The sequence below is a fragment of the Haemaphysalis longicornis genome, unplaced genomic scaffold (genome assembly GCF_048455015.1).
Source record: "Haemaphysalis longicornis isolate Haplotype H1 unplaced genomic scaffold, Haemaphysalis longicornis Haplotype H1 scaffold_7, whole genome shotgun sequence".
In the NCBI taxonomy this organism is placed as follows: Eukaryota; Metazoa; Arthropoda; class Arachnida; order Ixodida; family Ixodidae; genus Haemaphysalis; species Haemaphysalis longicornis.
In genome coordinates this window covers 26935743-26961255 of record NW_027526422.1, presented here as the reverse complement: position 1 = coordinate 26961255, position 25513 = coordinate 26935743, and the positions used below count along the sequence as shown (strand labels likewise).

Genomic DNA, 25513 nt, shown 5'->3' with positions numbered 1-25513 from the left:
TGTTTCCTTCCGGATCAGGTAGCATTGCAAACCTGGAAGCACTCGGTGATACGTACCATTTCTAAGCACATTTAGTGTTCCTTCAAGAATATCGGCTGTAAGAAGCTGATGTTTCAGCCTGCAGGGGCCGAGTGGTGATTGACCTTTAGCGAAATAGATAAGGTACAAAGTGCTTAGTTAAAAAAAAGAATCCTTTATGAGATAAAAACGACCACGTAGCTTTTTTCTGGTTGTTTTTATTTCTTTAACACCGGTTCGTTAGGGAGAACAACAAACTATCCAGCGCCGTTGTTGTTGGGAATATGTGGTAAGTTGTCCGAATACCCATACTTCTGGCCCCTGGAGTCAGCTAGTGACGCTGCGTATCTTGAAAGTGTTCCCCCAGCAGGGTCTATGCCTCGGCTTCAGCAGCCACATCATCAGCGACTTCTTCAGCGGTCGCGGGTTCGGCCTCAGCAGCTGTCTCTTCAGCGGCGGGCTGCTCAGCCTCTGGCTCGGGCTCAGCAGGAGCAGCGAAGGCTGCGAAAACAGTGAGCAAGTTCAACCAACCGACATACAAACAGGCAAATTGCCAACAAACGGGACAAGAGTTGAGGACTTAACGTTTTACAAAGTGTTTGTACACTCTAAGGCAATCCCATGACACAGTTTTACCTCAATGGACTGAAACAACCAATCCGTGCCGCCAAACAGTCAAATTCGGCGACGTGCATACAAGTTGACTAAGAAATGCGAGAGAGAGAGAGAGAGAGAGAGACATACACAACTTTGGAGGCAAATTGTATGCTTGACATCAGCATTTGCGGAAAGACACTGTTGGCTGAATGAATCAGTAAATCGACATCATTGTGGTGAATCTGAACCTCAGGACCGTCTTAGGGTGTAAGCAGTTTTGGTGTATCCAGGAAATTTATCGTCCTTGGCCCACATGTTGTTTCAAACCAAAAGCTGAGAAAATTAAGATCTAAATAACTATTTTATATAAAATAATAATGGATTTAGGGATTCCGTTACCGCATTCAGTCATGTTACCTGGTAAAGAAGGGCATTGTAACGCTTAAAAATTCACAGGTAATTTTTGGCCAGTATATTTCCGTGCACTTCAGAATATCTACGGGGATTTCAGTGCGTCTCGTATCTTTGAAGTAGCCTCTTCACGTCAAACATTATTCTTTTAGTTAAAGCTGTCCTGTGCATCGAGGTGCGTTATTATAGAGAATATTGAACACATAAGCTAGATATGCCGAAATTTAATATGCATGTACGATTCTTTTACCGCGATGTATGCGTCCACAGCACTCAGTATTTGAACCCGCGAGCACTCCCTCCTAGTAGAGTAATTGATATGTGATGTTGACGTTGATACATGACTAAAGTTTGAACTGCCAGAAGTCTTAGTTTTTTAACAGTAATTTTTTTAAAAATCTCTGGCAGTTTCCCAGGACTAAGATCATTGCTCAGTTCATTCAATAAGGCGAGTGCTGGCTATTCAGGATGTCGGCATGTATTCCACAATGCAGAAGGCTCGCATGTCTGTGGGGTTCCTGCAGTATCAGCGTAGAATTGTCACATCAAGCTGCGTCCGGCGGTATAGCACTCTCACGTACCAGGATCGCATCCGGCGACCTCCTGGGGCAGGCACTCGTTGGCGTCCTTGCTGAAGTGCTGGAGCGGCGGGCAGTCGAGCTTGGTGCTGAAGGTCGCCATGCAGAGCGAGTACTTGCCGCAGTCGTCGGGGTCGGCCACCTTGACCACGGCTCCCTTGGCCACCTTCGCGGGGCAGTCCACGCTGGCAGCCGGAGGGTTCAGGAAGGACGAGAAGTCGAAGGCCCCCTTGGCCTTGCCCCCCTTGCTCTTGCCCTGGACGACCACGGAGCAGACGACCACGACCATGACGACCACGACAACGACTTTCACGCTCACCATCTTGTCTGTTGGTGGTTGGTAAAACCTCCTGCGGGAATTGTGGCCATTAGCTTATAGGTAGAAGGTTTGGTAAGAAAATTGACAGGTGAGGTGGGTATTCACCCAAGCACAGCCCCGCTGTAGGTAAAACTGAATGGGGAGACGATCTTCTCCTCATGCCACTGGACGACTCAGTTCACTATCTCCTCAGAAGAATGTGTCAGGATGTAGGTCTTCAATGGCAGGACAGCTGTATTTGATTACGCTTTTAATTCTGCGAATTATCGTTCTGATCCCCTATGACGCGAAGATTGGGTTAATCTTTCGTTCTCATAAGTAGCTAGCTGGATGACGATACGTTCCTCATTAACGAACAACCCATACTGGCAGTTACTGGATAGTTCCTTTCTTCCGCTACTGAGCAGCGTGCAATAACGAGTACGATGACGACCCTTCACGACGCCGCACAGACGGGTTTTAGCCTGTGACTAGGCATGCATCGTATTTTACGATAAAATCTAGTATGACCACGACTTCCTTAAAACTCATGCCAGATCAGCTTGAAAACAAGTTCGGAGCTCCTGTCGCGGTGGTTTCACGAGCGAGGTTCTTTAGTACATGGGCAAGGCTAACAGCTTAAATCAGCCTGCCAGGTTGTAAAGATAGTTTGCTATAGGACTTCAGCGAAAAGCTGTCCGTCCATTTTGTTGCTTCACTGTAGGGACCACTTGCTATCGTTACACATTGCATTAGTTATCACTACTTTCGTAAGACGGTTTCTCCTCACGAAATTGTGAGCCTACATTTTTGGCCCTCTTTCAATGTGGAGGCCGCAGTCAACCATTTCCGAACTCCTTTAACATTGCAGCTTGCAAACCTTCACACTAAATTTGTTGCCTCATACTTTCGCTCCGTTTACTGCTTTCGCTCCGTTTACTCCGTTGACCGTTCATGTATAATGTTGTATAACTGAAGCTCGCTTGCCTAAGCCACCTACATGATGTATTTAAGACTGAAAGGCAAATCAAGAATAAGTTGTTCGATGGGCTGCCATGTGGTACGGTAAGGAAAAATGAGTCCGTTACTCGGCGTTTGCGAGGCTCAAAGGGTAAACAGCACAGAAAGTTGGCATTGAACAAATTGTGGGCTTCCAAGTCTGCCAACACACTGACACCCCGTTCTCGTTTCGTGTTTTTTCTGTCTGCAGTCAAATGTGCTCCGAACCACAGGTTTCCCCACCTGAAACGTTGAAACAAAATGTGGGAAGTCAGAAAGTTGTGCGCTCAAATCTATTGTGCGTGTATGCTTGAGTAATGTGATATTGTTCCATTTAATATTTTGAGTATAGTGATGTGATGAAACTCACAAAATGAAATATTTTGCCACGGTTTCGAAAATATCAACCCTAAAGACATTTCAAGGCGTGTGACGGAAACATGCTCTCAAATACTTTGCTGGTGAACGGTACTGAACAGCAGAACCGAACAATTGTTGTTCCTATTCTTGAGACAAAAACAGGCAAGATAACAATGGCGGCCGAAACGAAGGGGTATGGTTCGTATGGAAACCTGGATGACTTGTAGGGAGCGGGCTCTGTGGTCTCTATTACATGCATTGGTGTGACATCGTAGTGCTCTTACAATCAGTGCAATGCCCTCACTGCACTATACATTCCATGCTATCGTCTAGCTTCCTCCTAATCTGTCACGCTTTCCGACTGCTCACATGTTTGTCTTCTATGTTTCTTACGGAAACAAGAAGCGACCCCTTGCATAAAGATACCAGGCTGATCCTATCAAACCATATATCCTGTAGGCGCTTTGCCAGTTTCATTCTTCGCCAGCTGTCCTGTGTTATAGTTATCTATGCTTACGGGCGGTCCTGAAAAGTTACAAAGCTGGGATGTTCTTCAACCGGACGTCTAGCTGAGGCGGGTGAAAGCCAGTGTTTACAAAACAAAGTACTTACGACCTTCGCCATATTTCGTTTGATTAGCGACGTTAATAAGAGAAACACTCTAGATTGAACAAACTTGTTAGAAAGAATATAGCAGGCCAGGCAGACATGTTACCCTTCCTGTTTTCTCGAGGTTTCTTTGGCCGTAAAAGAACTCCTTTATGGTTTCTTCTCTGCTTATATCTGGCTTACGATAATCCTTGATGATTATACGTGTTAACCCTTATTTGGGGTGTGCAGACCTATCTGACCTGATTCATAAGGCCAGCTGGCGTTGTCTGGAGAGTAAGAATTTGTGCGTCAATTATAGCGTATGGGCTGAAATTTTGAGTGTTGTCGCGACTTAAATTTATATTATATTACCAAGCATTGCAAGGAACAGTAATTCTGAATACAGAACCACAACGTTCTCGCATTTATTGTAGCGACAACATCCTTGCTGTTTATAGTGAGTCTCGCGTTCCGCGCTGTCGCATAAACTATACACTGAATACTGCCATCTCAAGCGTCAAGTCGAGACCCGTTGTCTTGCTGAATTTCGTCACCTCGGAGCCAATTTACACTGTCTGGCAAATAGACAGCGCTGAGCTTTCAATACATTCGATATACGTGGCGAGGTGATGTAATTCCTCACGACACAGATTATCCATGGCCGTGGTCGAAAATATCTCCTTGCTTCATCTAAAAACAGAGGCTGCCCGTAAGCTATGCAACGATACCTAGTCGAATCGTCTTTCTACCCAGGAGTGACAGGAAAAGAAACAGCATGCAACACTCACCTCGGTGTTCCGGCTGCAGAACTTGCGATGTGCGCAGTCGTTGTGACTGACGAAGGGTGGTACCAACGGCTTATAAAGGAGCCCTGGAGCTTAACACCGAAGGATTACCGTTATCGTGGCGATGCTAATTGCTCCTAGATAGAACATAGGTAAAGCCAAAAAGCACGACAGTTCGCAGTTTCTTTTACGACCGGACCCGCAAATTGCGGGCGGTTGCGTCCCGCAGAGGCTCACGCGAGTGTTCTTCTTAGAAGAGCGGAATAAAAAATAAAATAGAAAAAAAATGAGATAGGCTTCTGGCGTTGTGAGGAGTGCATCGAATAGACACTTGGATTTCAAAATTACCCAGCTTACTGGGCCGAACTGCGCTGCTTTGAACATTGGGACTCAGGCGCCTCTGGAATGCCCGTCACACCCGAAGCAAATTTTGAAAGCGCCCTTGAGATATGGGCCGCAATACCCGTGTGGCCCGTGTACACAGCTGATGAAGGTAGACATTTTGTGAAAACTTGAGTGCCATATTCTCAAAAACTTGTACCTGTGTAAGAATGAAAAAATTCAAGGACCTGCCAATTGGGAGCTATTGAATAAAGGCTGAAGCTGCTCGCTACGCACTGAACCTCTTTTAAGTCTACCTCAGGGCAATACGCATCATTTGCGGGGAGTATATTTGAAGAGCGGAGCTCTTTAGCAAATCGTAATTTTTCGTGTGCGCATATAAATAAGAAGAAATTGCCGCGCGCGCGCACTAGAGCGCGGGCTTGCGCCGACCTCTCCGCAGTTAACAAAACCAAGAAAATGCCTAGCGCTCATGTGTGCGTGCCTCGCGGCGACCGCCCAGCGTCAATTGAGAACGTTTGTAAAGCCAGGCATACCCACTTAGGGAGATTCGCCAAGATTGCGGCTACCTTCCGACAGTTGACAAAACCAAGAAGATGCCGAGCGCTCATGTGTGCGTTCCTCAAAGAGACCGCCCAGCGTCCCCGCCGCACACTTGTCATGGCAAGCATACCCATAGGATGATTGGCCAAAAGAAGCAAAAAATATCCAGCGATCTCCGTAATCGTAACACTTGCGCTGGACGAGAAACCCACGCCGCGGCATACAGCCCCGCCAAGGTGATTAGAATGATTATCTCTTCCAAAAAATGAAGGATATCATACTTATCGCAAAAATGATAGATTAAAGGTCGTTGCAGAAGGGCAGTAGGAAATAGGCTGCAATCGTGGCCTTATACTGTCGCCATGGTCGTGAAGGTTGCGTTCAGCTTCGCTACATTCAAGTCTTACGCGTTAGTGTGAGTTTCCGTCATTTTTCCAAGACGCCATATATTCCCTCTGATACCGGAGGACGAAGTCTTTTAGGAGTTTGAAAAATACCTCCATAAAAGCCAATGTATCTCTAAAAAACGTTACACGACAAACCTTTTGAAATACCTCTTCACAACTATACACACATGCACTGCTGGTTACATATTTTCAGGCAATATGTAGGAATTGCGATATCAGGGTATGATGGTCCATGTGCTCTTTATTAAATGTCACCGTAAGACTTCATGTGTCCCTATCAAACGGTACACACTGAGCCCTCTACAACGCGACTGCTCGGCAAGCAGTGTGGTGAAGACTTCTTTTAGGAGCAGCATAAGGAGTTCGGTGTCAATTTTTTTTGTTGTTATACCTTGAAGGACTCCAGTCAGGGGTTTTACATGAGGGCGTGAAGGCTCTGGCGTTATAAGCGTTTTCGTATGCTGGCGGAAGTGTGACACATGGAGCTTTACATGCGGACAGGCGGGTTTCCTGAATTAGTTCACATAAAAATGCTCGCCAATTTTGAAAATGCTAGAGATTTTCTTCGCCAAATTTCCTCCTGGTCTTTGAGCAGCGCAGTTGTGGAGGGCACCGATTTCATTTAGACACCGCCTGGGGACCTTTAACATACGCGGAAATCTTTACTCACGGGTGTTTTCGTTTTCCGCCTCCATCAAAAATAAGGAAAATACCCGGCTGTCAAGGTACACTTGCACCAAATCGTAACCAACACTCATGCCAAAACTTGCACCGGCATCTGTACCCAATTTTTGCTTGCGGGGATAAAAGTCCCGTCGTTTCAAGTGTCGTTAAATAACCACAAATCCGCTGTCATTACTGTTAGCAAATGATGCGAAAAATCCCAGGCCATCTCTGCTAACGTGAAACCTGGGGAGGGGAGAAGCATCCAGGGAAGAAGTGTATTCCTGGCCGCTTGGCGTTTTTTTCCACGGAGATGACACCGTTATTGGGTAGAGGTATACAGCTTTGTTGTAGTTGTCTCATGTCTTTGAAGCACAAAGCGTTCTAGCGCGAGGCATTAGAAAACGAGTAGCCCAGTGTGCTTTTAGAACACGTTCTTTCCCACGGAGATGAAACGTTCTAGCGTGACGATTTACAGTGAGGCGCTTGTAAACGGGTGTCCCGGTGTTTTAGTACCGTGCCTACAAGAAACAATGACTAGGACAGGAAACGCCGACAACTCGAACGCCTAAAACAGAAACGGGTACATTCTTTATCTTGTGTAGTGATGTGTATTTTATGCCACATCGCTGATCATCCACCTTTACATAGTTTTTGGTTTGGGGGTCGGTGGAAATGAAACGAAAAGATCGCCATAGTTAGCTTGAAAATAGTGGCAGTGGAAAAAGAGACACCAACAAGTATCGAGGGATTTCTTTGCAGTCATTTTATTTGTCCTTCCCCTTCAGTTGGCGTAGATAGGCTCGTGGTGGTGATGATGATGATAATAATGATGATGATGATTATGATTTTATTTGCACGCAGCAGGGGGATAACGAGTGAGTGAGTGAGTGAGTGAGTGAGTGAGTGAGTGAGTGAGTGAGTGAGTGAGTGAGTGAGTGAGTGAGTGAGTGAGTGAGTGAGTGAGTGAGCGAGCGAAACTTTATTGAAATCAGAAAAGTCCTGTGGGTTGAGGCCTTAGTCATAGGTGCCAGTGGTGCAACCCGCCGTCTTCGCCAATTCATCAGCTGCAACTGTCTGCTGGGGGCAAGAGTTGGCGAGTTCTGCTCTCCGGAGGGGTTTTGGATAGGGTCGATGTGGAGGTATTTTGACAATCCCATACCGTGTGGTAAAGCGTTGCCGGGACGCCGCAATGTCTGCACAGGGGTCGGAAAAGGTGGGGTGTAAAGCATGAAGCTTTGTAAGGTGTGTGTACGTACTGGCCCGTACTTGACGAAGACCAGTCTGTTCGGGCCTCGTACGTTGCTCAGATACTGGAGGGTATCGCCTTCATTCTAGCAAGTGATGTGATGTCCTTATAAATGAGAAGGGGGTATACTGTCATTTTATCTCTTTCTAGCCGCACCAGGCTGGCCAAATTACGAGCGACCGCGTGCGCCGCCTGCTTTCCGCAGAGAGTGCAGCGGGCTCAGGCAAGCAACTGGTAGCTCGTTTTATTTATTTTTTTTTTGTGTGTGTGAGAACGCCATGACCCGCGCAACCGGAAAAAAATTTAGTTTGCCCCTAAGCTTCTCCTTATGATGTGAAAATGCGTGAGCATCACTTCTAGTTGAGTAGTGAAAGCGTAGTGGATATGTTGAAGGTGCGATCAATGAGGATTGTTGAGGTGACCACGAGCCTTGACGGGATACTCCGTTCCCAGATAGATACAAGCTCGAAACGTCCTGTACGCGCGCAGCTGATGATTTGCCTCGAATATTCCCAACATTTTTTTGAGCAACCGCTAAGAAAACTCCGCCTGATCGACTACGGTAGCCTAGGGGTAGAGTCGCGGTTTCAGAGACCCAGCAGGGGGATTTTTATTTTCCGATAACCGGGTTTCGTTTTGAGATAAAATGTTCTATTAGCTGAATTATACGCACATTTTTCGTAAGTAACCCTCCGTTGGTATCATTTATATGGTATCATTCAGTTGGTATCATTTATTGAAATGTTTAACTAACGTCGTGCATCGCACCGGTATCCCCTTGATTGTACCAACAGGCATGGTAACTGAACATTGAGAACTTCTGACCTCATCATTGGCACATGCACCTGAGTGGGTACGTGGGGAGGCCTATATACCGCCTTAACGTGTGGTTATTGTAACGATGATCTTCACGACGTACCAATTAAGTAACGTTAACTCATTGGACGCCAAGCTTCGGGTACCTGTTGATGACGTTAGATCTCAATGCGTGACGCTCGGGTGAACATCCGGCCGTCGCAAACCCAATGGGGACGTCAGGCCGTCGCCGCGTATCAGCGTTCGCCGTCACATGATGCGCCTAGCCAACGTTGACGTCACGCTGGCGCATTTGTGCTGTCGATGTGAATTTAATTGCGAAGGCTTTATAATTGCGGGTGAAAAGCCAGGGAACGTCTCTTTCGGTCAATGGGACCGTCAAGCTCAGCCAATGTCAAGCCAGCGCTTCGTGTGGTTGCGGACTGAAAGCTTTCAACTGATCTTTTGTTCTAAGAGGAGGGGTGCGATGGGGTGAAAGGGGGAAAGGGTAAAGAAGGGTGCTTTCAGGAAGTGATACACGGTGGCGATGGCTGCATCCAAGCTCACTCGGTGTTCCCACGTACAGCACGTACTGCGCCGAGCAGCGTCTGTTTTTTTTACTTTCGGTGCAAGTGTGCGAGTGTTCACTGTGCGTTCTCGGAGCGACAACCGAACTATTCCTCGGCAAACTTGGTTTAACCACGTTCAAACACTGCAAATATTTTGTCACGGCTACACATAGACAATGGGAATTTTGTTAAGCAGGTGCTGAATACAGTCAAACGCGTTTATAGTGAACTGCAATATCCACCGCGATTAGTTCAATATATCCAATAGTTCGATATAGCCCAACCCGCTTATAACGAACTTATTGTGACGAGTTCGCAATCCGCGGGAGCTCTCCCCCCCCCCTCCCCCCTCACCAACTCCGCCATCCGCGTATGCAGAAACGAACACAGTACAGTAGCCATTACCATACCAAAATAATCCATTTATTGAAAGTAATAAAGCTACTTTCCGCCTTAACTGCACACGTTGCAAAAAAAATAAAAAGCGGTGATTTTTGCTTTCACTTTCGTTTTGGCGGCTTCAACTAGCATAGTATTCTCTACACGAAACATTGTTTGCACCAGTTCGAGTCGGCGTCCTCAAAAATCTAAGAAGCATTGGCGGAGCACATCTACTGCCGCAAGCGCTTCATTATAAGCGTCGGACGGATTTCACTCGCGACATCATCGGGAACGCTGGCGAGCTCTTCCCACAGTTCACCGATGCTGCTGTCTTGGTTCGGACTCGCTGACTGGGCGGGTTCCGTCGCGAGTCCCGCGCGTCGAAAACACTTACGGTAAGTATTGGGCGTCACGTCGTTCCGTGCGAGGCGCAATGTCTCAGTCGCGAATCTTGCTCCGTGGTCGCGGCCAATCCACATCTCAATCGCCGCTCCGAGATCATGCATTTCGGTGGCCATTCTAGGCTCCCAGAGTTCGATATATCGGATGTGTACTTCGTTATAAGGAATATGTTTCCCATGTATTTCCGTAAGTGAAATATTTTTGTTCGATATATAGCATAATTCGCTCTATCCGGGTTCGTTATAGCCGGGTTTGACTGTATAGTTTTCAAACTGATGATGATGATGATTTTTATTGGTTTCCCCTTTGTAACGGGGTTATGACATGTCATATTACCAAAAAAGACTAATATACCTATGTTATACACTCTTGGTTTAATACAAGCGCTGCTTAGGGCAGGCACAAAAAGCATATTACGCACAAAATACTTTTTTTTTCTATTACAGGTGGTAACTGTCCTAGGCAATATTCCCCTCTCTGCTTTTCGTCCACCAGCATTCTAATTTTCTTCTCTTCTTTTCTAGCATAATTGCTTCTCTTTCTTAAGGTTGCCCACAATTATCCCATCTCCTGCGGCTTTCCCTCTCTTCATAGCCTTGAGTACTTTTCTAACTATTTACCACCCAAAGCGACACGACGCATACGAACATACCAACAAGAGCAAGCGACCACTAAAAGTCTGGTAGGCAATAACCGTCAATGTATATTAGAGCCCCAATCCCGCTTAAGCACCTTTGTCTGACCTACACCCTCTCATCGTCAGTTAAAGCACTTCCAACACTGTTTTCTTATTGGTGGCTTTAACTTATCTCATGCCGTCTGGGGCTATGCCCGGTGGTATCGTTATAGTGCGGCTGCAAATTCGCTACTTTTGCCAAAAACCCCCCTTTTAACTCTTCAGAGCCAGCTATATCGGTCCCTTCACTACTGGGGAGAGTCCAAGAAAATTACACCGCCCGAAGCCTTGCGTGTATTCAAGGACCCTTCAAAAGGCTCTAGAAAGCGATAATTATATTCTCGAAATGCGTGTTCATCTGAGTTCCTGAATAGTTTGCTCTAGCGCAAAATGTCCTCAAGCAAAACCCGTGAACGAACCAAATGCCGAAGCTAATTTCGACGCTTGTGACACCCGTCATCCGTCCTTAATCATGAGGAGCGCTGCACAACATTCCTTTTTCTACCAATCCACACACAAGATCACCCGTGCGGGAAACCATTCAAAAAGGAATAAAAAAGGAATAAAAATAAATAAAATAAAACGTTCATAGCCACGTCTTTTTTTTTTTTTTATAGGAGAGGAGTCGCAGGTTATTCAAACGTCGGTCGATAAATGAACTCAACGTGAGTGAGTCCTCACTCGATAATGGTAGCTGCAGATCAGCAATGTCCGATATATGCCGATAAATCGGCCGCACAACTCCGACTTGACTTTAGAATTGCCCTGTATATCTATCTCCACAACTTGTGTGTCTGAAATGCGTTCAAATCTCTTGTTGGGGGAGATGTACCCTTCAAAAACAACTACTAGCACAGCTCCTGAATAAACTGGCTCTCATTAACCGGCTCTCATTAAACCGGCTCCCTTTTACACGCCTTACCCACAATAAATACCGGCTGTCCACTTTATGGCTAAGCAGCCAGAGAATACTTATGCAGAAATTAAGTATGAATTTTGTATAGTGGAACACTGATGTTTTATTTATTTCAATCGTGACACAAACCCTGCACCGGACCGCATAACATTCAAAATGCTCCGTAACCTTCCAGTCCAAAAATTAGAACACTTGACGCTCACCACTAAGGTATGACTTTCTGGAAGCCTGTCACCAGAATGTAAAGAGGCCCGTGTTAGCCTCCTCCCCTACACGAGCAAAGCAACGACTTCAACGACGAACCTCGACCCCTATATCTATAACCTATGTGTACGCGAATCAATGCAAAAAAATTTTTTTCTTCTTAATCGAATCGAATGTAATTAGCAGGGGTTGAAACACTTTCCCATTCCCTGATTCCCTTATTTGGTTGACAAAACACGTGAGCACCGAAGAAACATGGCTCTGCATTCAAAAAACGCCTTTCCCAGCCCGAGTGCCCTACAACTATACTCGACGTAGATATAAAAAAAGGCACTCGATATCTTCGCTGATTCAGCCTAATCTAGCCTTCTTATTTCGCAGTTACGAAAAGGCTTCCTCATTTTTTTTTTCAGGATAGTTGACCAGTTTAACTCCCACATTTTCACCCTCCTGCAGCTACTACTGGCTCATCACTTTAAGGTCCTTTAGTGCACATTTATAGGATCTCCAAGCTGTCTTCAGTCTTTTTTTTTTAAACGTCAACTTTGTTCTGACAGTAAGAAACTCCCTCGCCCTTACTCTAACTAATAGCAAGCTGGGTTTTCTGTTTTTCTGCCGGTTTCACCCTTTCCGTTCTGAGATCTAGCCTTACCCAGCACGTAACCAAGAAGCGATTACTGCTCTTGGTCTTCTCTAACACCTAAACGTACTTCCTGAAATTACCTGAATAGTCATTTGGAAATGAAGTCGGTTTCCTTTTTGAGTTGCATTGTTGCGGCTTTCCCGTGTTTCATTTTGAAATTCTTCGTTTGCGGAATATTGTATTCATTATACTCAGGCTGTTTTTCTCCACAGATGCAGTTTGTATAACAGCTCGACCGATTCCGTCAGTCTTTTCGCTAATTTGCTGGTCACGTTTGCGTTAGTTTTAAGCCACCATCGTGAACCGTACCGTGGCGTTGTGTGTGGCTCATTTGACATCCGCGTGTTAGCTATTTACGGCCTCCTTACCGTAGCTACATTCGCGCTTAGGATTGCATTACATCTAACTTCTAGCGCTTGTTGTATTGCTCATTTGACGTGCTCGTTGAAGCTGTTTACGGCCTCATTACCGTAGCTGCATACGTGCATCTGATTGTACATATCTAAATTGTATCGCTTGTTGTGTTGCGTTGTTTAATCAGTGAGGTTGGGGCCGAGTATATCACCGGGATAGCCATATCGTGTTCGGCTGAGTGAGTAGCGTTTGTGTTCGGGGGAGCCTTCCCCGTCTCGTCGCACCAACCTAGTGCAACTTCTCACGTATCCAGGATGATGATTCCTTCCGGATCAGGTAGCATTGATGATAACAACTTTATTTTGCCCAAAACTGGGTGAAAGGAGGAAGGGGGAGTGGGAGCCTTCCTGAATTCTTCCCCCTCAGATGGCGGCCTGCAGCCCTTGGGCGCAAGCGGCATCTTCGGCCAGTTGGACGGCCTTAACCTGTATTTCGGGGTCGGAGCTAAGCAAACAGGTCTCCCACTGCTCCGCACTGGTGATTCGTAAGCATGCTCATATAGTTCGTTGCTGAGCATCACAAGCCCAAATCATGTCAGTGAGTGTGGCTAGCTATGTGCAGCACTTGCATTGGTCTTTATAAAGGCCGGGATAAATGTGGCTCAATACTGCAGGATTGGGGAAGGCATTAGCCTGCAGCTGACGCCAGGCTACAGATTGATGTCTGTTGAGGGTGGAATGCGCTGTGGGATATTTCTGGAAGTCCATGCGATAGTGCTGAGCGATGTCCCGGTAGGTCGCCAGCCGGTACCTAGCCCCATGATCCGAGCCAGCAGCGTCGTCAGGGCAATCCCGGGAGCTGAAACCTCGGGCCGCCTCGTGTGCTAGCTCGTTGCCTGGGAGAGATGCATGGGCCGGTGTCCAGATTATTTGCACGTGGCGCGTACGAGTGGCTTGGACGGAGCGTAAGATGCCTAGGGCGGTATTAGAGATCCTGCCAATTTCGTAATTCCGGCGAGCTGTTTTAGAGTCGCTCACTATGGTTTTCCAAAACTCGAGACACTTGGTGATTCGTAAGACGTTTAAGCTCATTCAGCGTCCTTTCCACAATACGGGCTGTAAGAAGGTGACAATTCAGACTGTAGGGGGCCGAGTGGTGAAATAGCAGAAGACACAAAGTGCGTAGTTAAAAAACAATTCCTTCAAGAGCGAAAAAGGACCACGTAGTTTTTCCTGGGATGTTTTTATTTTTGTAACACCGGTTCACTCGAGGAAATAACAAATCATCCAGCACCGCTGCTGTTGAGGATGTGGTGCGTGGGCGGAATACCCGAAACGCCGGTCCTTGGAGTAAGCTAGCGGCGCTGCGCTTCTCGGAAGTGTTTGCACAATGGGGTCTATGCCTCGGCTTCAGCAGCCGCTTCGTCAGTGACATCTTCTTCAGCGGGTGCTGGTTCGGCCTCAGCAGGAGCAGCCACGGCTGCGAAAACAGCCAGTAAGGTCAAAGAATCGACAAACAAACTGTCAACTTGCCGACAAACGGGGCAAGAGTTGAGACCTGAACGTTTTACAAAGTGTTTGTAAAGTCTATTGAAATCCCGTGGTTCAGTTTCACCTTAGTGCAGTGAAATAACCAATCCGTGTCGCTAAATAATCAAATCCGGCGAATGGCAGAAACGTGTATACAATTTAACTCAAAAATGGCACCTGCATTAAGCCAATGCGTAATACAGAACATCGTGCTTCCGTTGTGCGACGCCACAGCGCAGACACAACTTTCCAGCCAAATTGTCAGCACGACATCGTCATTCGCCAAAAATCAATGTTGGCTGCGTGAATTGGTCAGTCGATGTCATTGCGGTACAGCTGATCCTCAGGAGCGCTTTAAGGTATAAAGAGTTTTCATGTGTCCAGGAAAAGTTTTGTACTTGGAGCACATTTCTTTGCAACCAAGGAAAAATAAGATCTAAAAATATATATCTATAACATGTTACTTGAGTTACTAAATTAGTAACTTTTTATATTCATGTTATTTGATAAAACTGTTATACGTAAAATCTGACATGGTGTTCATGAACCAGTATATTTTGGTGCACTTCAGAAGATCTCTAGGGCTCAAATTAATCGGTAGCTCCTTACTACTGTGCATGTCGTATCGCAGGAGTAGCTTCGACATGTCATACACAGATATGTGCTTCGAGATCCCATTAAAAGCTGACCTATTCACCGATGCGCGTTATTATACGGAAAATGCAACACATAAACTGGTTTTCCCAAACTTTAGTGTGCATGCACAATTTTTTACCACAATGTATTCATCCACGGCAGTGAGTATTTCAACCCACAAACTCTTCCTCTCAGCAACGTGACGGATATGTGACGTTTACGTAAGTTGATCACAGTTTCAGGTGCCAAAAGTCTTAGTTTTTACAAAATGAAAATTTTCAAAATCCCTTGCAGTTGTCCAGGACCAGGGCCATTCCTCGGTTCGTTCTGTAGCCCGCGTTCTGCCTATTCAGAATGTCGGCATGTATTCTACCGTGCAGAATGCTACCATCTATGCGGGATACATACGGAATCCCCGAACGATTCTGGCATCATGCTGCGTCCCCCGGTGTCGCTCTCTCACGTACCAGGATCGCATCCGGCGACCTCCTGAGGCAGGCACTCGTTGGCGCCCTTGCTGAAGTGCTGGAGCGGCGGGCAGTTGACCTTGGTGCTGAAGGTCGCCGTGCAGAGCGAGTACTTGCCGCAGTCGTCGGGGTCGGCAACCTTTACCACGCCGCCCTTGGCCACCTCAGCGGGGCAGTCTGGGCTGGCCGCCGGAGGGCTCAGGAAGGACGAGAAGTCGAAGGCCCCCTTGTCCTTGGCACCCTTGCTCTTGCCCTGGACGACGACGGAGCAGACGACCACGACCATAACGGCCACGACCACGACTTTCACGCTCACCATCTTGTCGGTCGGCTGTTGGTCAAACCTCCTGCGAAATTTGTGGCCATTAGCTCATGAGTAGAACGCGCTGGCACGAAAATGAACAGGTGAGGAGGTTATTTACGTAAGCACACCCCCGCTGCAGGTAAAACCTAATGATGAGACGATCTGCTCCTCATGCACCTGAAGGACTCAGTTCACTGTCTCCACTCGAGAATGGGTCAGGGTGTGGGTCCTCAAAAGTGAGGACAGTTATATTTTATTGCCATTTGACTTATGCAAATTTTTGTTCTTCTCGCCTATGACGGCAAGATTGGGTTACTCTTTCTTTCTCATAAGGATCTGGATGACGATACGTTACTCATTAACGACGACCCATACTGGCAGGTACTGGGTAGTTCTTTTCTTCCGCTACTGAGGAGCCTGCCATAACGAGTATGATGACGACCCTTCATGACGCCGTACAGACGTGTTTTAGCCTGTGACTAGGCATCCATCGTAATCTATCATAAAATCTAGTACGCCCACGTCTTCCTTACAAATCACGCCATATCAGCTTGAAAACAAGTTCAGAGTTGTCGCGGCGGTTTCACGAGCGAGCTTCTTTGGTAGATGGGCAAAGCTAATAGCTTCATTCAGCCTGCCAGGTTATGAAGCTCGTTTGCTAGGACGTCAGCGAAAAGCTGTCCTTCGAAGTTGTTGCTTTACTATGGCTACGACTTGCTATCGCTACCACTTTACACATTGCATTCCCTACTCCTGCACGAAGGTTTCTCCTCACGAGAAATGTCCGCCTACATTTTTGCCCTGCGTCAATGTAGAGGCCGCAGTCAACAGTTTCTTAACTTCTTTACCATTCCAACTTCAAAACTTCCACTCTACAGTTGATGTGTCACCTGTTCGCTCAGTTTTCAGCAGTCCTCCACTTCCCGACTTTTGACCGTTCCTCCATACTGTTGTACGACTGAAACTTGCTTGCCTAAACCTCCTATATGATGTATTTTAAACTGAAAGGGCAGATCAAGAAGAAGACGTTCGATGCATCACATCATGGGGTCGATCGTATAAAAATCACCTTTCACCATTAGAAAAACTTCAAAAACAAGCAATGCGTATAATAACGTTTTCCCCAAAAATGTCACCATCTCTTCCTATCTTTACTGAACTTAATATATACTTTTGCCAAAGATGTATTTGTATAGCGTTGGAGCTCTGTTTTTTGAAGTGCTGCATAGCCTCCTAGATCTTGACATTTTCCCTCGCCACATGTTAACCAACCCTAATTGCACAAGATTTTCCTCCCGTCAGAACTTGTTATTGCCCAAGGTAAGACCTAATTATGGCAAATTTAGTCTACTTTTTTCTGCTGTTTCTTTTTGGAATGACGTACCACTGGAAATAAAGATAGTTAGCTCGCTTCAACCCTTTAAAAGAAAATTGAAAATGTTCTTAGCTACTCACCAGTAACTCCTAAAAATATTTTGTTGTGTGACATCTTTCCCTGCTTGTTCTGTTGTCAATTGATTACAATTTTCCTGTTTTTTTCACAATGTGTTGTATTATCTTTAATATCCCATTCTTACACGATGTTTTATAAGATTTGTATAACGTATGCAATATGTACTGGTTGTATTGTGCTCACAACCTGTTATCTCCAAAACATCTAGCATAGGAGGTCCCGCCTGCGGTTCTGAAACCTTGGGACCTCCTCCTGTAAATTCCCCCAATGTTAATACACTCTTCTACCTTTCTGAATAAATTTGAATTTGAATTTGATGGTGATGGACGGGCCTGTTTACGGTTTTCATAGAAAATTCTCTTACTTGGCATTGTCGAGGCTCAAAGGGTAAATAGCATATTAAGTTTGCATTGTAGAAATTGTGGGCTTCGAAGACTACCAACACACTCACACCCCGTTCTCGTTTCGTGTTTTCTGTCTATGCAGTTAAATGTGCTCAGAACCGCAAGTTGCCCCACCTAAAACATTAAAACAAACAGGCTTAATTCAGAAAATTGTGGGCTCAATTCTATTACGCGTGTATCCTTGATAAATAAGTTGTCACTGCTTTTAATATAGTGATGTGATCAAATACACAAAAGGAATTGATTACGCGTGTATCCTTGATAAATAGGATGTCGTTGCTTTTAATATAGTGATGTGATAAATTACACAAAAGGAATTATTTTGGCGCGTTTTAGCAAACATCAACCGTAAGGACATTTCAAGGCGTGTGATGTTAAAATGATTAAAAAATTTTTTGCTTATGAACGGTACTAAAGAGTAGAAACGAACAAATAGTGTTACCTATTTCTGAGGCGAAAAATTCATCGTGTATCTGCTCGTTTCATTGCCAATGTCGACGAAAGAAGATATTCGACTGGCACCCCTCCCAAGTGAATGCCTCCCTTCTGTTTCCCGCTCACCTCTCTTGCTGTTCTTCTCCCGTCTCGTTCTTCCCAAGATAACACGCTAGAGGTTTGCTCAGGTCAAATTAAATTTACCGCGTTCCACTGCTCCAAGTCTTGTGTCTCGATGCCAGAGCTGCCGTACGGCGGAAAGGCGCGTGGATCGAGTCACTCTACTGCACGTTGTCCTACTCCACGAGCGTTCCAAACGGAACGTGGAGCCCATCTAGGGGAACTTTTCGTTACTGTTGCCATTTGATTTCTGAAATGCCGCCAGGAGCGCGGGCAACAGCAGGCAACAGCAGCATTTATGATTTTTTAAAGAAAAGAACCTGCAACTATCATTTATGTATAGGTTTTCTGTCCTATATTTACGTATTGGCTTGTCGTTGTTTAACAATGTTTACAAATTCGAACTCTGTCACCGAGATTACACCTTTAGATTTGACTGTGGGTAGATAACACTTGCACAGCAATTCTTTTACTTTGGCGGGCTGGCTGAATCGAGTGACAGCCATACAGACAGACAGACAGACAGACAGACAGACAGACAGACAGACAGACAGACAAACCAAAATTTTTCCGTTAAAGTAGCCTAAGAAAGACTATCGTCTTTAAAGGAGGCAGAACAACTATGACGCCCTACACGAATGGGCGTGGGTGGTTCTTATAGAAATGTCACTTGGAAGTAGCGGACTCTGTTGTCACTGTCAAAAGCATTGGTGTGGCATTCTAGTACACATAGAGTGAGTGTAATGCCCTCACTGCACTATACAATTCACCTGCTCGCCTTGTTTACACCTAATCTGTCACGCTTTCCGACTGCTCGCTTATGTTCCTCTTCCGTGTTTCTTTCAGAAAACAGAAGTCACACCTTGCATGAAGATACCAAGCTCCCATTATCAAACCATATACCCTTTACCAGTTATCTTCTTCTCCAGCTGTTCTGTTTTGTAGTTATCTCTGCTTACGGTCGGTCGTGCAAAGTTACAAACCTGGGATTTTCTTCAAACGGGCGTCTAGGTGAGGCTGGGGAAAGTCAGTGTTCACAAACGCATAGTGCTGTCGCCTTTAGCCACATTTTCATTCATTAGCGACGTTCGTGAGAGAAGCACCCGAGATTGAACAATCTTAGTAGAGTAACCACAGCAGCACTGGCAGACATGTTACCCTACATTTTTTCTTGAAGTTTCTGCGGTAGAAAAAGGACTCCTTCACGACTGCTTCCTCGCTTATCTCTGGCTTACCGCAAGCCTTACTGACTATACTTCGTCGCCCTTGTTTAGGAGCGCAGACCTGTCTGACATGATTCCTATGGGCAGCTGGCTTTATCTGGAGAGTAAGAATTTGCGCGTCAATGGTAGCGTATGGGCCAAAATTTTGACTGTTGTCGGGATTTCAAATAATATTATATTACAAAGCCTTGCAACGAAAAGCTATTCTAAATACTGATCCACAACGTTCTCGCATTTAATGTAGCGACGACATCCTTTGTGTTTTTTGTGATTCTTCGGTTACGCGCTGTCACAGAAACTATACGATGACGAGGGCCATCTCAAGCGTCAAGTAAAGAGCTGTTGGCCTGCTGAATTTCGTCAGTTTGAAGCCAATTAACATTGATAATAGAAAGACAGCTCTGAGCTTTCAACACATTCTATACAGGTGTCGTGGTGATTTAATTCCTCAGGACAGACATTACGCATGGCTGTAGTCGAACATACCTTCTCGCTTCAGCTAAAAACAGAGGCTGCACGTAAGCAATGCAACAATGCCTAGTCGAACCATCCGTCTACCAAAGAGTGACAGGAAAAGAAACAGGACGCAACACTCACCTCTGTGCTCCGCCAGCAGATCTTGCGATGTGCGCAGTCGTTGCGGCTGACGAAGGGTGGTACCAACGGCTTATAAAGGAGCCCTGGAGCTTAACAACGAAGGATTATCGTTATCTTGGCGATGCTAATTGCTCCCAGAAAGAATATAGGTAAAGCCAAACGCACGACAGCTTGCACTTTCTTTTACGACCGGACCCGCAAATTGCGAGTGGTTGCGCCAGCCAGAGGCTCACGCGAGCGTCTTTCTCCAAGGAGTAGAATGAAAAACAAATTAGAAAAAGAAATGTGATAAGTTTTTGGCGTGTTGAGGAGTACATCGAATAGACACTTGAGTTTCAATACAGCCAATTTAATATTCCAAGTTGCACTCCTTTGAACATTGGGACTCAGACGCCCCTGGAATTCCCATCACACCTGAAACAAATTTTGAATGAAGTGCCGCAATGGTGTTGTGGCCCACGTACCAGCTTCTAAAAAACCTGAACCAGTGTAAGACTAAAAAAATTGCAGAACCTTCCAAATGGAGCTCTTAAATAAATGCTGAAACAGCTAGCTACACACGAAACCTCTCTTAAGGTAAAGGAAAGTTTGACATCCACCTAAATGCAGCCATACGGCTACAAAGGAAAGCTAACAGCTTTCAAACCTCTCTTAGGTCGACCTCAGTGCTGCACGCATAATTTGCGGGGAGTATATTTTCCCCAGACGCCATATAATCAGACGGATACCGGAGTAAGAACTCTTTTAGGAATTTTCACAAATACGACCATAAAAGCCCATTTATCTGTAATTAACGCTATACGCCAAACCATTTTTAATACGACCTTCACAACTATACACACTTGCACTCCTGAAAAGATATTTTCAGGCGTTATACAAGAATTTTAATATCAAGGTATGATGGCATAGGTGTCCTTTATTATAATCTTCCGTAAGGTTTCATGTATCCCTATGAAACGGTACACACTGCGCCCTCTAAAAGTTGGCTTTACTGCAAGCAGTGTGGAGAATACATCTTTTTGGGAGCATAAGCAGTTTGATATCTAATTATTTTTTCTTTGTTATACCTCAAAGATCCCTCGGTTCGGGGGTTATACATGAGGGTATGAAGGCTCTGGCGTTATAAGCGTTTTCGTGTGCTGCCAGAACAGTGACAAAATGAGCTTTACATGCGGACAGGCGGATTTCCTCGCTGAGTTCGCATAGAAATACTTGATACTTTTAAGAATACTGGAGATTTTGCGTCGAATTTGCACCTGGACTATGTGGAGCGCCGTTGTGGACGGCACCGATTTCATTTAAACCACCGCCTGGGGACCTTTAACATGCGGGGAAATGTTTACACATGAGTGTTTTTGTTTTCCGCCTGCATCAGAAAAACGAAAACACCCGTCTGTCAAGGTGCACTCGCACCAAGAGGTTACCAACACTCATCGCAACACCTGTACCGGCATCCGTACCTAATGTTTGTTTGCTGGGAAAAAACTCCCGTTGTTTTAGTCACACAAATCCGTTGTCATTACTGTTAGCAAACGATGAGGAAAATCCCGGACTATCTCTACTGACATGAAACCTCGGGAGGGGAGAAGAATACAGGGTATAAGTGAAGTCTTGGCACCCTGGTGTTTTTGCCCACGGAGATGAACCCACTGGGGGTACAGGTAAGCAGCTTTGCTGTAGAAGTCTCGTGTATGTGAAGCACGAAGCGTTCTAGCGCGAGGCGTTGCGAAACGAGTGTCCCGGTGCGTCCTTTTATACGCGTTACGTTATGGCGAAAGGCGTTGCAAAACGAGTGTCCCGGTGTTTTAGAACCGTGACTACATGAAACAACGTTGAAGACAGGAGACGCCGACAGCCCGTGCACCGAAGGGGCTTCGCCCCTAAAACACAAACGTGTACATTCTCTATGTTTTGTGTCATGAGTATTTTATGCCGCGTCGCTGGTCACCCACCTCCATATAGTGGAAGGGCTCCTAATTTCTTAGTCTTATTTGTTATTGCTATTGGTTTTTCTTGCCATGGGTTCCGTAGAAATTAAACAATAAGATCACCATACTAAGCTTGAAAGTTGCGCCAGCGGAAAGACAGACAGCCGCCATTTTTGAGGGATGTGCCTGCACTTATTTTATGCGCACGCAGTGGGGGGATGACGAGTGAGTGAGTGAGTGAGTGAGTGAGTGAGTGAGTGAGTGAGTGAGTGAGTGAGTGAGTGAGTGAGTGAGTGAGTGAGTGAGTGAGTGAGTGAGTGAGTGAGCGAGTGAGCAAGCGAGCACAACTTTATTGAAATGAGAATAGTCCTGTGGGTGGAGCCCTCAGTCAATAGCGCCATTTGAGCAACCCGCCCTCTTCGCCAGTTCATCAGCTGCAACTGTCTGCTGGACGAAAGAGCTATTGAGTTCTCTCTCCCACTGCTCTCTGGAGGGGTTTCGTATTGGGTCGATGTCGTGGTAATTTTGACATTCTTATGCCACGTGGTAAAGCGTAGCCGGGACGCCGCAGTGTCTGCACAGGGGATCGTAGAAGGTGGGGTGTATAGCAGTGTGTTGGGCCTGGTAAGTTGCTCAGAAACTGGAGGGTATCGCCTTCAGCATAGCCGGCAATACTTTAGAATGCGTTGTACGTAAAAAAGGGGGTATACTGTCATTTTAGATTCGACTGCATCTCATTCACTCGCCTTGTCCCTCCATACGGCGTTGTCCGTCCACACCCCTCCCCCTACACTATAAAAAAAAATAATAGTTAGCGGCGCCCGGTTTCGATCCCATGACCCTGTGGGCGGAACGCGAGATACATCGTGCTCTTCCCACTGCGCCACAAAACCGAGACGGAATCAAATGCTACGAACGCGCCTTATATCCTTGACTCATTCAAACTACGTCAAGATGCTACTGATACAACGCATGATGGGGCAATGATTAACACTTGCAATAAAAGAAAAGAAGCTCCCACTTACAGCAACAATGATGGAGTAAAGGTCGTTGCGACAGCGAAGCCCCAAGCATACCACTTAGAGAGATTGACCAAGATTGACCAATAAAACATAATAATAATCATAAAACATAATAATCATACGCGTTCCCGACATGTTTCACGCGATTTCAGAATCAATCCAACAGAAACACCAAGTGAACCCCACGATGCCTCGCATCTACACAGGGTTCCCCTCGCGGGGAGGTGGGCGGAATTTTTTTTTTTTTTTTTCTGGTGGCGACCGGCTGACCAAATCTCGAACATAGGCGTGCGCCGCCTGGTTTCCACAGAGAGAGAAGCGGACTGAGGCAAGGAACTAGTAGCGCGTTTTTTTCTTCTAGGAACGTCATGAACCACGGAACTAAAAAAAAAACCTATTTGGCCCCTAAGCTTCTCTTTCTGATGTGAAAAGGCGTGAGCATCACTTCAAGTTGAGCTGTGAAAGCCTATGTGCGGGTGGATATGTTGATCGCGCCGTTAATGAGACTTGGTGAGGCAGCCGTGAGCGCTTGACGGGATACTCCGTTCCCAGATAGATACAAGCTCGACACGTCCTGTACACGCGCAGCTGATGATTCGCCTCGAACATTCCCTATATTCTCTTGAGCACCCACTAGAAAATCTCCGCCTGTTCGTTTCGAGGAACCTTGGGGTAGAATCGCGGTTTCAGAACCAAGCAGTACGAATTTTTGTGCCCGATAGCCGTGTTTTGTTTTTCCGTAAAATCTTCTTTTAGCTATATTCTACGCAGTTTTTTCGTAAGTAACCCTGATTTTTTTATTGCGCCGATTTGCCCCAGGGAATCAAAGGAATTGAAAGAAAAAAAATGAACGTGGCGGGAGGCAAGCGGCTTCCTGCACTACAGAATGCCTTATAGGCCAGTTTCAGTAACAAAGTCCAAGAACTGCGTGTAAAGAGGATCATGCGTCCACCGATGTGTATCGGGTGGGCGGCCTGGTCGGTGTCCTAGGCTACCATGTGCCGGGTTAATGCTGGTTGGAGTACTGGACATGTCCCCCGGAGGTGGTCTAATGTCGCTTCCGCAGCGGAAACGGGCAGTAGGGGCAGATTGCATAGGTAGCCGCAAGGCCAGAAGTCCATGTTGCACGAACAGCAGGCGTCAGTGCAACGCCCAGGCGAATTCTCCGGAACATGACCTCCTCACGGGGGGGGGGATGACCTCCGCCAGGAAGGTTAGTCCCACGCGGAGGAAGAAGGGCACGCGTGGAGCGCCGAAGAGACTTTTTTTATTAGAAGAGCGTCCTGCCGGGACAGCAGCAGAAGCGGGAGCGGATGCATAACTTGCGGAGGATGACTAGTCAAGTCGGCTTCGACGTGGGTGCGCGTGCTACGGCGGGTCCAGAGGATGCGAACAGGGCACGGGAACGATTGCAGTATCGCATGTACACCGCATGTGCACATCGCAAGTAATGCCCGATGTGCTGTATACACGCCGTATCTCGCGGGTAGCCTGCGTTGAATCGGTTTACATGATCAAGCATGACGGTGGGGCAACACACACACGAGGGCCTAGGGCACACGAGCCATCCCGAATGGCGACCAGCCCTGCGAAAACCGACGGAAGTGGTGACTCTGTAACATAAGTGCATGTCTGGTTTACAGATGGCATAGCAGGCCAACTAGGCATGTGTGGATGATGCCATTGTCCACCCCTGCATCCACATGGGCCTGGAGGCCATCTGGTGTGTCGATAAGGAGGGGTGGGTTTGTCTGCTGCCCTGGGCGAATACTTTTTATACGCCCGAGAGGCCGGTTGTCGGTGGCCTGTGGGCAGTGCCACGGCGGTGGCTCAGCTGGACGCGGTATCAGATGGGATGCGGGGTCATAGTAGTGCGCTTGTGCTGCGGCGGCTGTAATCTGTTTAGTTTTTATTAGAAGACGAACCGATCGACGCTGGTGTACATCATTGATGTCGGTTGGGTATGGTGCGCGGCATATCGAAATATTTAACTAATGTCTTGAATCGCATCGCAAGGGCCGGGATTGTACCCACAGGCATCGGAACGGAACATTGTGATCTTCTGAGATCAGCATTGGCCAATGTACCTGAGTGGGTACGTGGTGAGGCCTATATTCCGTCTTAAGGTGTGGTTATTGTAACGCTGACCTTCACGACGTGCCAAGTAACGTTAAACTCATTGTACGCCAAGCTTCGGGTACCAGTTAATGACGTTCGATCCCCATGCATGACGCTCGGGTGAACATTGGGCCGTCGCAAACCAAATGGAGACGTCAGGCCGTCGCCGCATGTCCCCGTTCGCTGCCACATGATGCGTCGAGCCAATGATGACGTCACGCCAGCTCATTTGTACTGCCGATGTGAATTTAATGGTGACAGCTTTATTACTTAATCTTACTTCAAGCTCAGCCAAGTTCAAGGCAGCACCTTGTGCGTTTGCGGAGTGAAAGAGTTCAACCACTCTTTTGTACTAAGGGTTGGGGTGTGGAGGGTGGGATAGGGGAACAGAGTAAGAAAGGGTGCCATCAGGAAGTAATACATGGCGGCAGTGCCTGCATCCAAGTTCACTCGGCGTTCCCACCTACAGCGAGTACTGCGCCGAGCAGCGTCTGTG

The 25513-nt window shown here is 46.5% G+C and overlaps 2 protein-coding genes across 2 annotated transcripts; both read right to left on the bottom strand.

The window, feature by feature from the left end:
* Positions 1-217: 217 nt before the first annotated feature.
* On the bottom strand, positions 218-4743 carry LOC144144895 (uncharacterized). Its single transcript, XM_077676398.1, has 3 exons — positions 4641-4743; positions 1608-1954; positions 218-519 (listed from the first exon to the last, which is right to left on the bottom strand). The coding sequence occupies exons 2-3, from the start codon at positions 1924-1926 to the stop codon at positions 392-394; spliced, it is 447 nt and encodes a 148-aa protein (XP_077532524.1). The 5' UTR covers positions 1927-1954; positions 4641-4743; the 3' UTR covers positions 218-391.
* A 9264-nt stretch (positions 4744-14007) lies between these two features.
* LOC144144894 (uncharacterized) lies at positions 14008-20070 on the bottom strand. The gene is made up of 3 exons (XM_077676397.1): positions 19950-20070; positions 15414-15760; positions 14008-14260 (listed from the first exon to the last, which is right to left on the bottom strand). The coding sequence occupies exons 2-3, from the start codon at positions 15730-15732 to the stop codon at positions 14178-14180; spliced, it is 402 nt and encodes a 133-aa protein (XP_077532523.1). The 5' UTR covers positions 15733-15760; positions 19950-20070; the 3' UTR covers positions 14008-14177.
* Between the last annotated feature and the right edge of the window lie 5443 nt (positions 20071-25513).

What these genes read in the sequence shown, in the direction of transcription:
- LOC144144895 (XM_077676398.1), bottom strand. Translation starts at nt 1,926, where the DNA reads ATGGTGAGCGTGAAAGTCGTTGTCGTGGTCGTCATGGTCGTGGTCGTC. An exon ending in GGTCGCCGGATGCGATCCTG is followed by an intron (nt 520 to 1,607) that starts GTACGTGAGAGT and finishes CTGTTTTCGCAG; the next exon opens with CCTTCGCTGCTCCTGCTGAG.
- LOC144144894 (XM_077676397.1), bottom strand. Translation starts at nt 15,732, where the DNA reads ATGGTGAGCGTGAAAGTCGTGGTCGTGGCCGTTATGGTCGTGGTCGTC. An exon ending in GGTCGCCGGATGCGATCCTG is followed by an intron (nt 14,261 to 15,413) that starts GTACGTGAGAGA and finishes CTGTTTTCGCAG; the next exon opens with CCGTGGCTGCTCCTGCTGAG.